Source organism: Zootoca vivipara, chromosome Z1, assembly GCF_965207765.1.
Source record: "Zootoca vivipara chromosome Z1, rZooViv2.hap1.1, whole genome shotgun sequence".
Taxonomy (NCBI): domain Eukaryota; kingdom Metazoa; phylum Chordata; class Lepidosauria; order Squamata; family Lacertidae; genus Zootoca; species Zootoca vivipara.
Genome location: NC_142583.1, coordinates 46,576,279 through 46,591,439, shown reverse-complemented (window position 1 = coordinate 46,591,439; position 15,161 = coordinate 46,576,279). Strand labels below are relative to the sequence as shown.

Genomic DNA, 15,161 nt, shown 5'->3' with positions numbered 1-15,161 from the left:
CAAGATAACGCTTTGAAAGCGGCTTCTGAAAACCCAAATATCAGATGGGTGTCTCCACCCCACTTGTCAAACTCAACCTCCGAAGGGCAGGAGAGATAACAATCTGGTCCACTAGCCAAATCCAGTTTCCCACCCCTGGTTTTGGACTTCTGTTTGGAGATGTGGTGCAGAGCAGTAGTTGTAATATCATCTTGAAGCCAGTGTGTACCTGCCTCGCCAAGGAGAGATGCCAAATGGATCAGTAGGATTTTTACTTTAAGATCACGCTGCAAATTATTAGCACTTTTTAAATACTACCACATTTTAACATTTGCCATTAAAAGACTGCATGCAAATCACCTCTGCCAAAATTATAACATTTTTTTACAGATCCCAGTGCTAAGCCAAAAGTGGAGTGCAGTGTAGTTACAGAATTCACTGATCACATATGTGTAACTATGGATGCTGAATTGATAATGTTTCTGCATGACATGGTATCGGCTTATCTTAAAGAAAAAGAGAAAGGTATGTAGATCAATTTCGGGATAGTTTGGAAATGGTACACTTCACAAATTGTTAATTAAGCCTAGCACATTAAAATGAGCATTTTTGTAACTACAGATACTATATGTCAGGGATGTCCCAACACGTTGATCATGATCTACTGGTCGATCCCTGCGAGGTTTTTGTAGATCACAGTCGATCGCTGGCCCCCTTCCAGCCCCACCCCCTCTCCCTGTGCCAGCCTCTATCGTTTCAGAAGGGAAGCCAGAGTTTAGAAACAGAGGCTGTTATCTGGCCAGTGAGTCAACAACTTTGACCTGAACCCCCCAAAAACGGTGGTACATCACTGCCAGATTATAATTTTGAAAGTAGATTGCAGTCTCTCGGGAGTTGGCCACCCCTGCTATATGTAAACATGCCTTGTAATTATATTGCTTTTATTTATATATTGTAAACCACCCTGTGTTCTTCGAGTGAAGGGCAATATAGAAATTTAATTATAATTAGGAACATCTTTGGTCATTACATTAACAATTCAATCTGCATTTTAAAGAAATCTAATATCTACGCCTTACTGTTTATACCCTTTTCTAGCCATCTTTCCACCTCGTATTTTTTCAAGTCGGCCGGGACAGAAAAGCCCCATCAGTGTACTTGATGAGAGCTCTGCTGAGAAAGGAGCAGAAGAAAGTATTACTTACACTACTGTGGATTGGAGAGAATTTATCTGCAATACATGGCATCTGGAGCCCACACTCAGGTAAATTAGTCATTCTGTTTGCAGGGAAATTGGGATGTTCCCAGTCTTCCAGATTGGTTCTACATAGTGAGAGAGAAGCAAGGGAACCTTACATTGCAGTGGGGAGTGCTTCTATTGAGCATTTCAGCCACTTCATTCTGTTCCCCACACCCTATTTTTCCCCCTCTCCCCTTCTCAGTGGTCATGTTTATTTCATTTGCTTGTTCAGATATTGACAATGCTAATGTATTTTAACTTTTAGATTAATCTCCTGGACTGGAAGAAAAATTGACCCAGTAGGTGTTGACTACATACTTCAGAAGCTAGGCTTCCATCATGCAAGAACTACTATTCCTAAATGGCTTCAGCGTGGGGTCATGGACCCACTGGACAAAGTTCTGTCAGTTCTTATCAAGAAGCTTGGCACTGCACTACAGGATGAGAAAGAAAGGAAAGGAAAAGACAAAGAAGATCACTAAATTAACATGGCAACTGAAAGAACCCAGCAGTTTTTTGCTACTTTATTTAAAACTTGATTGACGTTGTGAATAACTGTTTACCGTGGTGTACATGATGCCATTTTGCATTCAGTCTAGCACTGCATGACCAATGTTTGTGAAGAAAACTGTAAAGCTGCTGTTTAGCATTCACAATTGTATTATGTGCAATATTTTGCATCTCTAAGCTACAGATTAACTGTGAATTTTCATAACTTTTATTTGCCATAACACAAAAAAACCCTTTTGGATAATGTGATTCCCTGAATGGCTTTTTTCTTGTCAATGTAGATTGTATAAATTCTATATGTATATAATTTATGGAACCGTGATTGCTATAGTGCTAAATCATTTTAAGTTTTGTTATACTTGGAATAAAAATTAATGTAAACATGCTGGTCTTTTTATTATTATTATTATTATTATTATTATTATTATTATTATTATTATTATTAAAAATGTTATCATAGGAGTGCTGAGAGTGAGGCAGGCAGGCAAATAATGATAAAACTGTTAACACTAAATTCAGTGTGATCAGCATTTCGCCCAAAGCATTCATGGGATTTGCCTACAGATAGTTGGCTGTGCTGTGACACCTTCCTTAATAGTCATTTACAATGAAGCAAACAAGTCGGAAGAAGCTGCAAGTCTCAGACGCAAACTTGCACCCATGGCCCCCTACAGCTTAGTGCTAAGTCTGGACTTACTGAAGGAACAGAGAGTACATCTCCCTCGAAGTCTAGAGGAATGAGGAGGAGGGAGAATTTGCCACTTAATCCCACCCCCTCTGGCCCGGAGTGAATTAAGTGGCAAAATGTAGTGAGCCCTAGAGCTCCCATAAGGACCTTGCTTCCCTGTCGCTGTGTAGAACAGGCTTCCTCAACCTCGGCCCTCTAGATGTTTTTGGCCTACAACTCCCATGATCCCTAGCTAGCAGGACCCAGTGGTCAGGGATGATGGGAATTGTAGTCTCAAAACATCTGGAGGGCCGAGGTTGAGGAAGCCTGGTGTAGAACCAATCTGGATGGGTGAGGACCTGCCTCCCCTTGGAGATACAGAACATTGGCCTAGCCAACTAATCCAAGGAGCTAGATAACAAATCAGAATACCCTCTGGGAATCCTGTGTCATGAACTGGCAAGTCGACGGGGAGGAGGAAGGGGGTCTTGACAAGGGGTGTAGCTGGGACTGGAGAAGGAAGGGCTCTCAGGGTGATGGAGGATGAAGAGGAGATTGGGGTCAGTGCACAGGAACCAGAGCTGCTGGACCCATCGCCAAAGGGCCCCCTGTCTGCACGAAACACAGCAGGCTCTGAGGCGTAGGGACGCTCCAGGGGGCTGAGACAGGCAAGAACCGCAGCCCAGCTCCCATATGTGGTAGACCTGTAAAAGAGTATTGGGAAATACTGTAATTCATAATGATTTGGAAAAAAAGGTTTAAAAGTATTTTTTTTAAAAAATGTCCTTTTTGTTGGGGATAATTTAGATGGAAATTCCCAGGTGTCAAAACAGGTTATGTACTACAGCCCGTGTTTTGTTAGCCCCAAAATGGAAAACGAGCAAGGTCCCAACTAAAGAAGAATGGCAATTTAAACTGATGGAATATGTGCAGCTTGCGGACCTAACATATAAAATAAGAGAACAAGAAGAACATACATTTAAAGAAGATTGGGAAATGTTTATTGAATATATGGGGGGGGGGAAATGTGTACATTTGAAAACGTTGGCAGCGTTAAGATAAAATCAGCTGTGTAAATAAGTTTTGATGGATGTAATAATCGACTACTGAATGGTTTATGTAAAATATGCAGGGATTTATGTTATGCAAAATGAACCATGGAAAGAGAAGAAGGGAAGTCACTGATATTTTAAGGTTGTAAATGAATATTCTAAAATGAAAAACAGAAAATTTAATAAAAATTATAGTAAGAAAAAAAACACCACAGCTCTGCTCGCTAGCTGGCCAGCTGGGAGTCATTAGCTCTGAGAGGAGGTGTGTGATTCCTCAGCTGAAGTTGGCTTGAAACAGGTGAGGGTCACCTACCTCATCAAGGCCAGATGCTGCAATCAGCAGGCAAAGTACAGAAGGGCAGCAGAACTGAGGTGCTGGATCTGCTTAACTGCCCGTGTTGCTGGACTTTGACTGGGATACTCCTGGACTTTTACGGGACTGTGCTTTGCGTTTGACTGGACACTCCTGGATTTCAGACTTGGAGTGACCCTGGACTGTGTTTCCTGCTCTTTGGACTTTGCTTGAGCTTTGGATTTGATATAACAACTCGCTGCCGGGTAGGCCGGGGGTCCAGAACATCCTAAAGGAATGAAACATTTTAATATTAGGGATTTCTTAAAGCAATTTATCTTTTTCAAACCCATCCAAGAACCTTGCTGGTCTTGATGGTTTCCAAAGCGCTTCTGATATTTTTCATCACCTCATTTTCTTAAATTTAGTTCTAAAACGATATACAGTATTTGGGGATGAGGGAGGACAGGTTGAGAAGGATTTCGACTCGATTTGCCAGGGACTGTAGAAAATAAAGCATATTAACATTTTCAGGACATTTTCACACACATCGCTAAAAAGTGCCTTCAGACCCAATGTGAATGTCAACATGGGTCCAAAAGTATTCTGCTCAATGAAAAAGACTTGCCCAAAGCTTCTGAACTCCTTCAAGCAAACTAAAATGTTATAGCCAGGGAATCAAGAACCACTGGGAGGTTGTATACTGTACTTTGCATACAAAGAAGAACATCCATCAACCAGAGGATCAGCAGCTGGTAATGCATTTATGTTTGTTGTTTCAACCACAGGCTGAACTTACTGTTGGTGTGTAAGAATATAGATGTTGGAGACTTCTGTAGTCTTCTCTAATGGCTATACATAAATGTATCTTCTTGTTATTCATTTCGTTGGATAAGGCAAAGACAATCAGGGAATAGAATTACAGTATTCAATTAAAATGACTGTCAGATTCTTGCTGGGTGTGTCAGATTGCATCGGTTTTGACTGCAGTCAGCACTTCCTGTAATTTTAATTGCTTCTGAATATAATCAGTAATGATAAGCAAATTTGGAAAGAAGTGCAGAGGCTTGTGGCTTTCTAAGCCAAACAGATTTTTGGCTTTGTGTTTCGTCTGAACCTTTTTAGTGATGTCCTTCTTGAACTAATAGTGGTATCAGATTATTTGCTAAAATCAGATTGTGGTGTGACTCAAATTTGTGTCCTTGTTAATTCTCTGGTTGATATGTTCCAAGATCTCAGGAATCGGGCGGGGGGGGGGGCATTTCACTAAAATTGTGGCAGTATGGATGATAAATGTATAAAGACATTGTTAGACTGACAAAATATTAATCAAAATCCTTCAGCCTTGAAACCTGTCAGTCATTTTGCATAAGTACATAAGTGTTGGCTTATGCAGCTTATTTAGATCAACGTTCTTCTCATTCTCTTACAGTGAGTGACAATCTAATCTGCCAGAGATGGGTGTTTAGATACACAATCACATGCATTGGGTTTCTTAGGTGTACAGAGCTCAGGTGTCTGTTTGTTCTTATTTTTCCTTACACTGAGAGTCCACATTCTTGGTTCTGCCTGCACTGGTTCAAAAACAACTGTTTTCTTTAAAAAGTATTGTTTCGGTTTGTTGAATTTGAATGTGAAGTGACTCTGCGCTGTTTGAAAGCCTTTTTCCTAACTATAATTTGGATTTGGTTAACATATGCTCCATACAAAATTATTGCATAAATTAATCAGTATTTACATGATTTCTCAGACTTTGGCTATGATGCTTTAAAATAAGTGAGGCTGAACGGTGTAAAAGTGAAGAATTGTGTGACTGGCAATTATTATTTTGCTGCGTTTGGTACCTGTTTGTAAGGGCAATGCAAATTACCATGCCATCACCTTGCTTTAAAGGTTGGTTGCTTCCATTCTGGCTTTAAAAGCCACAATTTTCCTTATTAATCATTGTGAAACTTTGTGGGCTTTTTTTTTTCTTTTCAGTTGTGGGCACTCAAGTTTTTAAGCCTGTAGGAAACTACAGCAGCAGAAAATCCCACGAATAAAGTGCCAACCAAATATGTGATCTACTGATGCTACATTATGGAAAACAGGTCTGGTATTTTGCGCATAATTGTGTTTGCATATGGAAACAACTTGGAAATTGTATCAGGTGTCTTAAATATTTAATATTATTTCAGAAATGATGTCGATTACTTAAGGATTTAGAAGGAAGGGCTTTAAAACTGCATGGTCTTACGCACAATAGTTTGCCGTTTAAATTAATTCAGCCAACTTCGTAAAAAGTTGAGTGTGATACATTCACGTCCAAGAACTAGTAAGCTCACAAATGTTCTACTGCTTTTGTTGTCCAAATGGTTAAAATGTGCAAACCAGTGAGTAAAAGTATATTTAATGCCATTTCTTTGAAGTTTGTGTCCCCCTTAAGGAGTTGATTTATATATGTGAAAGATATATTGGAAAAGGCTTTTATTGTGTTTAAGCTGTTTTCAATAGTCTTTGTAAGCTAAGTTTTAGAATCAAAGTGAAGGAAGTTTCATGAATAGTGACGGTCATATGGTAACCACCAAGAACATGCGTGGATATGGGTGGCTTCACATGCAGCTGTGTAATGTGTATATGACTTATTGCATGGAGAGTCTTTATGGTGTCTGCTGGCCCCAAAATTGAGGTGGAGCTGTACAGTTGTAGAAACAATGGGGCAAACAGTCTTTATACAATGTGAAGCCACTGTGGTCTAAACCACGGAGCCTCTTGGGCTTGCCAATCAGAAGATTGGCAGTTCAAATCCCCGCAATGGAGTGAGCTTCTGTTGCTCTGTCCCAGCTCCTGCCAACCTAGCAGTTCGAAAGCAAGCCAGTGCAAGTAGATTAAATAGGTGGGAAGGTGGGAAGGTAAATGGCATTTCCATGTGTTCTGGTTTCCGTCACGGTGCCAGAAGTGGTTTAGTCATGCTGGCCACATGACCGGAAAGCTGTCTGTGGACAAATGCTGGCTCCCTTGGCGATATGAAAGTGATATGAGCACTGCAACCCCATAGTTGCCTTTGACTGGACTTAACTGTCCAATGGTCCATTACCTTTTTACCTTTTTGCATCACCTTCATTTTGATATTTTTGTGAATGAACCAGGCCTGAGTCTGACTTACACTGTAACATGTAAAAAAATAAATGCTCCTTTGTTTGACTTGCTGTGGGCTGATTCACATTTAGGAATTTTAAATAGGAATCTCATCTTCCTAATTTTCCCTTACTAATTAACTGGGGTAGCCTGCATGATGCTCTCCTCCTGGGTTACAATTTCCCCCACCCCTGACCACTGGCCATGCTAACTGGGCCTGATGGGAGTTTTCGCCCACCAAGATCTGGAGGGCATCACATTGGCTGCTCCTAAATGAGTGTGTGTTAGAACAAATGGCCCAAATGGAGCATTGGATGCTTTTGTTAAATGCTGTGAATTGTTGTTTGACTTGTGTGGCTGAAATATAATAATGTGTTCATTTTCACTGGAAAGTTTGATTTTCCCCGCCCCTGCTCTCTTTAGTTATTCATAACTAAACATTTTCAGTATGCCATTTTCTCCATAAGCATATGTTCCCACAACTCACCTTGATGCCAAACGTCATGCATTCATGCTGCTGTGTTAGCACTTTTTAAATATCAAACAGTGTGCTGTGTTCATCACAGGACACAAGTGACAATACATCTGAGGAAGGTGTGTTCTAGCTCCTTTTAGTCTAGGAAAAAAGCACTGCATATACCCAACCCGGCCATCCCCATGTCTAGCAGGTAAGGGAGAGAAAGAGAGATTTCCCAATTCTCTCAGAGCTCACGTGCAGAGAGTTTAAAAGCAGAGAGCTTTTCACCTGTTGTGATAAGAGCTTTAAGGCTCTCTGTCTTGGTGGATGTGGGCTAGGCCTGCTCAGCATGCATGCCCGCTCTTGAAGGCTAGAGATGCTTACCGAGGATCTTGTGCAAACTTAGGGTGGCCCTACAAGATTTCATGAGGGCATCATCCCAGAGTCTACATGCTGAGCAGGCCTTGCCCCCACCCCACAAGCAAGGCAGAGAGCTTAGAAGCTCTTTTTGTGCCAAGTAACCCCAAGTGGACTCAGGACAAAAAGAGCTTTTGAGCTCTCCACCTTGCATGGATTGAACATGCACAATTTCAACCAGCCTGTCTTCAGCCATGTATGGTTGAAATTGTGAAAGTTAAATGTGCATAAGATGCAATAGTACTGTATCCACAACAAGCACAGTGATTTATGACTTGACTGCTCTGTCTGTAATGCTTTAGGTTCCCTGAATATTGACTCTGCAGGGGACAAAAAGGGCAACTGTGACTGTCTAGAGAGGAAACTCATTACATGAGAAAGATAGAAGTTTCTTTCAGGCAGTCAAAACCTTCCTCTGCATAAAGTGGTCACACTGCCCATTTAGTACAACCTTCTGCTTTATGTTCTTTAACCAGTTTGCCCATTAATACTAACTGGGTCCTGCACTTGGGGTTCGAATTTGCTCAGCTCCATGTCAGCAGTCATGAATCATACACAGCAGCCATTGAAAAAAGCCCAGATCGTTTAAATAGCAGTGCAGATGGTTGAATCTAGAATATTAGGGTTCTAAAGCATTCCCTGTAGTACTGTGCTGGGACCTCTCTTGCTTCTGTTTGTTGGAGATCAATGGTATGTCACAAGCCTTTCACAAGAAATCTTGAGAAAACAAATCTCTTTCAAGGTGGTTGATTGATAGTCTACTGTTGTTTGTTCCAGATAATAGCTGGGTTTTTTTTTTTCATTCTTTAACTGCCTGTTTGTTGCCTGCTCGAGGTGTACAAATACCTTCATTCTCCACCTACAGAGTAGAACACATCAAAGAAAAAACGATAGACAGATACTATACCAGTGGAGCTTTTTTAAATCTTATGCCTGTTGTAGAGAATGCTACAATGATGTTTCTCATGTTTTGTTTCACTGTCTTCCAGTCTGCTTTATGCTTGCATTATTTGCCTAATTTGGGCTCTGCCACACAATTTCAGGAACTAATCAAAATGTTGTGACAGAGAAGCAGAATCTCAGGCATAAATGAATGTTTACTAGGCTCTTCCAAGATGTGGTTCAGCTGCCTTTTCAAGGCTGACTTAAATGTTGGATCATGAGAGATGTAAGCACGTTGCAAACCATTTCAGATACATGAATGCTTTGTGTCCCACCATCATTGCAGAGCAACACTTCTCACCAAAGAGAAGCAGGAGTGAGGTGGAAGTGACGTGACAAGAGCTGAGAGATTGTGGGAGAGATATTGGAGCTGACTGTGAGAAAATAAGTGATTTTTGCCTTTGAACTAGGGTTGTTGAGAGACTGGATTGAACTGGCAAAAGACTGCTTCTTTGCTAATGTTTGCTTTTGTAGTAAGAAGAATGTCTGTCGACATTTACATATAACGGGGAAATGCTTATTAAGGGGGCAAAATATTAAATGGAATGTAAAGAGTGAAATAATTCAGAACGTGAATAGCGAGGCAGAAAGGAGCAAGAAAAAGATGGGGTTTTTCTCTCTGAAGGTACAGGTATGTCACTAAATGCTCTCTAGGACCCTTCATTCACTGTCGTGTCACTTTATGAAGGGGGAATATACATGCAGAAATGGGCATCTTAAAAGGAAAAAAACTAGTCTTGAACTAATGTTGCCCCCCACCTCTGCCTGGGTTTTTGTTTTTTTAATGAGCTAAAAATAGTTTTGTCATGGGTAGTCGGATGCTTGAAACGTTTTCATTTTGGGATATATATATTAGAATCTCTGCCTTACATTGTGCCTTGGGGAGGTGTTTGGGGGCAGCAGACAGCCTGTTCAGCACAGTCTCTTCCAATGGTCACCAGTTGTGGCACTATAATTATTAGAGAGCCACTATGCAGAGTTGCTGATTGGAATCCTCATAGGAAAGCATATTGGGGAAACAGAACTTTGCCGTATGTTTTGCCTTTTCTGATCTTGTTTTGTTACCTTCTGTTATCATTACATTTTGACTTTACAGCTATAGGAACAGTTTTAAAGGTCTGGTAAAAAAAGTAAAAGTTGACTTTGTTTGGGCCACGAAGCATTATTCTCAAAGGTCTGTCCAACTAACAGTGCAATCCCATAAGTATCTACTCGGAGGTAAACCTCACCAAACTCGGTGGGACTTAAATACTGTTGTGTATAGGACTGGAGTCTCATTCTGCATGGCAAAACAAGTTTATGGTCTTCTCTGCCTTCAACAGTAGTCTCTTGTAGTACATGGCAAACTGCTTTTTAAGCTTGTGAGAGTGTTTCAGAAGGGAAAACATCCTTCTGATCACAGCCAAGCCTTTGGACATGCCACTTCATGATGCAGTCAATGACTAATAATAGGTGAAGGGGTTTCGCTCTTCCCAGGCACTCCTCTCCTAATTTAAAGTGGGAGGTTGGCCAGGAGGAGGGGGGCAAGAGCGAGAAGGGATCTGTGAGCATCTGCAGGCGAGTCCCAGGGATGCACTGGGTGGGCAAAGGAAGGGCCTGGACCTGGGCGTGTCCTGCAGGTGACTGGTCTGTTACTCTTGTGTGTGTGGCCTTAACATTGCTTGTCTTGGGCTTAACCGGGAGTAGCGTGAATGCCTATCCATGTCCCTCTTCTTAGGGGTTGCTCCAGCTTTGATACGCAAAGAACCAAGCTGTATTGTTGACAATAAGGGAGCCAGTGTGGGTGGGCCATAATTAAATTATTGCTAAGTTTTTATTGCTAAAATGTTTGGTTGATATACATACTTTATGGGAAACCTTGGAGTAGCTTGGCCCCATGCATCTTTAATTGGAAGTGTGTCGTCCGTCCACCCCGAATGTGATCTGGCATACCTCAAAGTAAGTGTACATAGGACTGCAGCTAGTTGATTTTATTGAACCGTGAACTTTCACAGCTAGCAGCATCAGATGCATTAAACCAGTGGTTTTCAACCAGTGCATCTGACATCATAATCAAAGGGGAACGGTGTCTCAGAGTCTGTACAGAGTTGCTGCCAATTGGGGCTGTTTAATAACCTTGTTGCGATTTTATTTTATTGCGTGCCACCTTACAAAAACGTTTAGCAGGGCAAGGAATTTAACTGGGTGTAAGCTAAGGTAATTGTGAGTTGAATTAATAGATACAACTTTATCTCTTTCCCTGTCTTATGTATAAAGGTAAAGGTAAAGGGACCCCTGACCATTAGGTCCAGTCGTGACCGACTCTGGGGTTGCGCGCTCATCTCGCATTATTGGCCAAGGGAGCCGGCGTATAGCTTCCAGGTCATGTGGCCAGCATGACAAAGCCACTTCTGGCAAACCAGAGCAGCACATGGAAACGCTGTTTACCTTCCCGCTGTAGCGGTTCCTATTTATCTACTTGCATTTTGATGTGCTTTCGAACTGCTAGGTTGGCAGGAGCTGGGACCAAGCAACGGGAGCTCACCCCGTCACATGGATTCGAACCGCCGACCTTCTGATCAGCAAGCCCTAGGCTCAGTGGTTTAACCACAGCTCCACCTGGGTCTTATGTATATGTTTGTACAAATATAACTACCGGTATTAAAATATAGCTATTGGTTTTAAAAAAGTAAGTTCGGAATTCACAAATGAAGGACTAGATCTAATATGAAATAAATAAACTTTTTTTTTAATTATTAAATTATAGGATAATATTTTAATCAGTTACAAGTCACATAAAAGGTAACCAAGAAAAGCAAACACAATAAATTAGACTTTAAATAAAATAAATTAATTGTCACATGATGTGCTGTTAGTTTGAGTAACATTGCTGGAGAAATGTATTTATTTCCTTAAAAGCATCTTCCAGTAAGAGATCTTGGCCTACTTGTTCTTCATTTCCTTCTTCTTCAATTCCTTTCTGCAATGAAAATATTTATGAAATTTGTCATTAAACAGTTGTTCTAAAGGAAAAATGAAAGAGGTGGGCATTATATCCCAAATAAGAGATTATAAGGAAGCAAAAACATTTAAACTGGCACAGAAACATCAGTTTGCAAATGTACAACAGGATGTGCATTCAGTCTTTCCCCCTTTTCTGGGCTCAAAGTAGCTTATCTGTACCTTTCTAGGACTTGTTTTTTTGTTTTGTTTTTAGTTGGTGTGCAGAGAAGCCACTCCACCCTAATCCGTACATTGCCTGCAGAAGGGGGGAGATTTGCAAGGTGAAGAGAGATGACTGCCTTTGGTGTTGCTATTGTTCCTGGTCCCTGGCCACTAACCAAGATCTCAGGAGATCTCAGAAGCTCAAAACTCACAAGACCCAGGATTTTGAGGGCCTTCCAAGATAGGGAGGTGGCCCAGATCAAGGCATTGGCACCACCTGGCCAGATTTTAGGCTACTGGGAGGTGGGGCTGCCCATCAGCTGAACCACATGACCATGATCTGGGCTTCCCATAGTCACATGTGACCAAGAACACCTGGGGGGCAATCACAGCATGGGAAGCCACACCTTTCCACCCTCAAGGAACACAATAGTGATAATATATTCGCCACCTCACTGCTAATTTTACTGATACCATTCTAATTGCTTTTCTGGAAAGTTGTTTCCATTTTGCACCAGCACTGTGTCAGTCTTCTTATTTGCCATTTGCAAACAAGGACCACTCAGTTGTAAAACAATAAAATTATTGTGTCATCTCTTTGACATAAATTGCTAATATTCCAGGAGTGGCTTTAGAATAAAGATTTCTTGAAAGCGGTTTAGATGGAATGTTAAATTTCACTTGCTATACAGTCATACCACGGTTTGCGACCGCAATCCGTTCCGTGGAGCCGGTCGCTCCCCGAATCGGTCGCTCCCCGATGCACGCTTGTGCGCGAAGCACCGATAGAGCACTTCTGCGCACACACACGCTGCGCAGATCGCTTCTGCGCATCCAAGCACTGCGGAACCCGGATGTAAACACTTCCGGGTCCGCAGTGGTCAGAAACTGAAGCAGTCGTAAACGGGGGCGGTCGCAAACCGAGGTTTGACTGTGCTGTATCAATGCGACATCCTAATAAAGTCCCACCTTTGGAGGGCAGATATGAAAACACTTTAGTTTTGTAGACTGTGTTAAAATGCATTGTTTTTATATAGTCTGTGAGGTGAATCTGGCAGGATACCAAGGCGAAATTAGAATATGATTCCTATGCAGGACCACTTGTCAGCATGTGATGTGTGTGTTGATATTAAATGCAAAACAAAAAATCAAACAAAAATTAAATCTCAGGCAAACTTACCCAAGCAGCATCAATATTTTTCTGGATATTTCGTATAGTAGTCAAAATGTTATCTTTGCCGACATTTTCTAGTACTAGAACATCAAGTTCCTTCTTGAAATGCTCTATGGTTGAACGTGCACATGGCCTCTTAAATAAGCAGGAAAAAAACAATATTATGCAGGACTGTCTTTTACTAAAACCAATTGTTATTTGAATAGCCAGTATTAATTACTTTATTTTAAAGCAGGCACCCCCAAACTCTGCCCTCCAGATGTTTTGGGACTACAATTCCCATCATCCCTGACCACTGGTCCTGTTAACTAGGGATGATGGAAGTTGTAGTCCCAAAACATCTGGAGGGCCGAGTTTGGGGGTGCCTGTTTTAAGGTCTCGTCATTGTAACTGTAATCAGAAATAATTCATTATAAAATACTTCCCACCACACTCCCTCTCCTTGAGTACCAGTGTAGAGACAATTTTCAGTACAATAAAGGACTTTGGCTACAATCCTATAAATGCTTCTTTGGGATTAAACCCTTTTTAGCATAATGGGACATTCCAAATATACAGCCATAACTATTATATACAGCTGTTTTTATGCAGTGTCTTACGCACTGGACGACTAGCTTGGAAAGCATTTAGGTGTACTGGCGTTCTTGCAGCGATGGAAGGGGTATTCCCTCATAAGTAGCTGCTTTATACCAAGGCAGGTCCTTGGTCCAGTTGGGCCAATAGAGTCAACACTGGTTGGTTGTGGCTCCCCAGGGTTTCAGACAGCAGTCTCTCCCAGGCATACCTGGAGCGGGCACTGAACTGTTGGTCTCTCTGCCTTCTGCCCTGCCAGTCCCAATTGGTACCAGCCACCATTGTTATTTGTAGTAATGGAAAGTACAAGCTGGGGGAGGACTATATCCAGTTCTTCTGTTTGCCAGCTTAATTCCTAGTTGTAAGGGGTGGGGGAACCTCCTTTCCTAGCATGGGAACTATCTTTGTAAACAATAACAATCTCTTATTCAGAACCAGTCAGTGCATTTTGTTGTTTTTTATTTGGTCCTACTGGCACATCTAGAAGCTGTGGGAGAGTTGTTAATAGTATCAAGATTTATTTATTTTACTAATTGGTTGCAATAAAGGGCCAGTGAACTCACTGGCACCAAAACATAATGACAGAATTACCATTTACATAGAAAGAAGAATAGCTGATTCAGTAGGAAAAAGATAGTCATATTTTTAAAAGTAAAATATATTCAACCTTATTATATTCTTAGAAATACATTGTAACCTCTATTGTTCCAAGTAAGAGGTACAATTTTAAAGTCACATTTTGTCTTTCTGTTAGTCATCTAGAGCTGTCCAATCCATTGTCTAGTGATTTAATGTATCCTAGTTCTTAACAGCTTGTTTCTCCCTTTTTATCCTTTCATTTTGGTTTTTATTTACTTTGTTTATATAATCAGCATTTTAATTATTTGTATTTGTGGATGTGATTAACTGTATGCCTTTGAGCATGTTTACATTTTTTTGCAGAGGCCTTTGGCTGTTAGGCAATACAAAAGTTTGACCTGAATGTACACTAGTTCTCGTCTTTACATTTACAATTGTGATCTGGCCAGGAGTGCATTCAACCATCTTTCACTTCTTCAGCCCAGAGATAAAAAGATACACACTTAATGCAGAGCTATACAAGTGGGTAATCATCTAGTCAGAGATTCAAAATCACAGTCTTAAGACCGTTCATATGTTCTAGCTGAGGTTGATGGCTATTTTTCGTGGATGCTTTAGCTGACATTCCTGCACTGCAGGGAATTGAACAAGATGACCCTTGGGGTCCCTTCCAGCTCTACAATTCTATGATTCTATGATGACTTGAGAGGTGGATGTGCCACAAAAAGATGATGGGGTGGAGCAGTAATGTATTGTCACCCAAAACCCAAGCAAGCCCTGGTGACTGATTTCAGGGTTTAACAGCCCTTGCTAAGCCATCAACACTAACTGAATTCACCTGGCTCAAGAAACTATAACACAAGGACTAATAAACAAGGTTTCTCAAGTGCCACATGCTGTCTATTATATAAAGAGGGAAATAAGCCTTTAAACATCCATACTGATAGAAATATGTACCGTACATGATTTAAATAGATTTTCTAAATTAGCAGTGGTGAATCTCCAGCCTGTGGGTGGG

At 41.1% G+C, this 15,161-nt stretch overlaps 1 protein-coding gene across 20 annotated transcripts in view; it reads left to right on the top strand.

The window, feature by feature from the left end:
- The window catches only part of BLTP1 (bridge-like lipid transfer protein family member 1), a 118,226-nt gene extending 116,116 nt beyond the window's left edge, over window positions 1–2,110 (top strand). For all 20 annotated transcript variants that reach the window (XM_088660370.1, XM_035114177.3, XM_088660368.1 and 17 more), the window contains 3 exons: window positions 370–504; window positions 1,078–1,243; window positions 1,485–2,110. In XM_088660370.1, coding sequence (XP_088516496.1) covers window positions 370–504; window positions 1,078–1,243; window positions 1,485–1,701 — 518 coding nt within the window. In that variant the 3' untranslated portion in view covers window positions 1,702–2,110. The remainder of the gene's footprint in view (window positions 1–369; window positions 505–1,077; window positions 1,244–1,484) is intronic.
- Window positions 2,111–15,161: the final 13,051 nt, after the last annotated feature.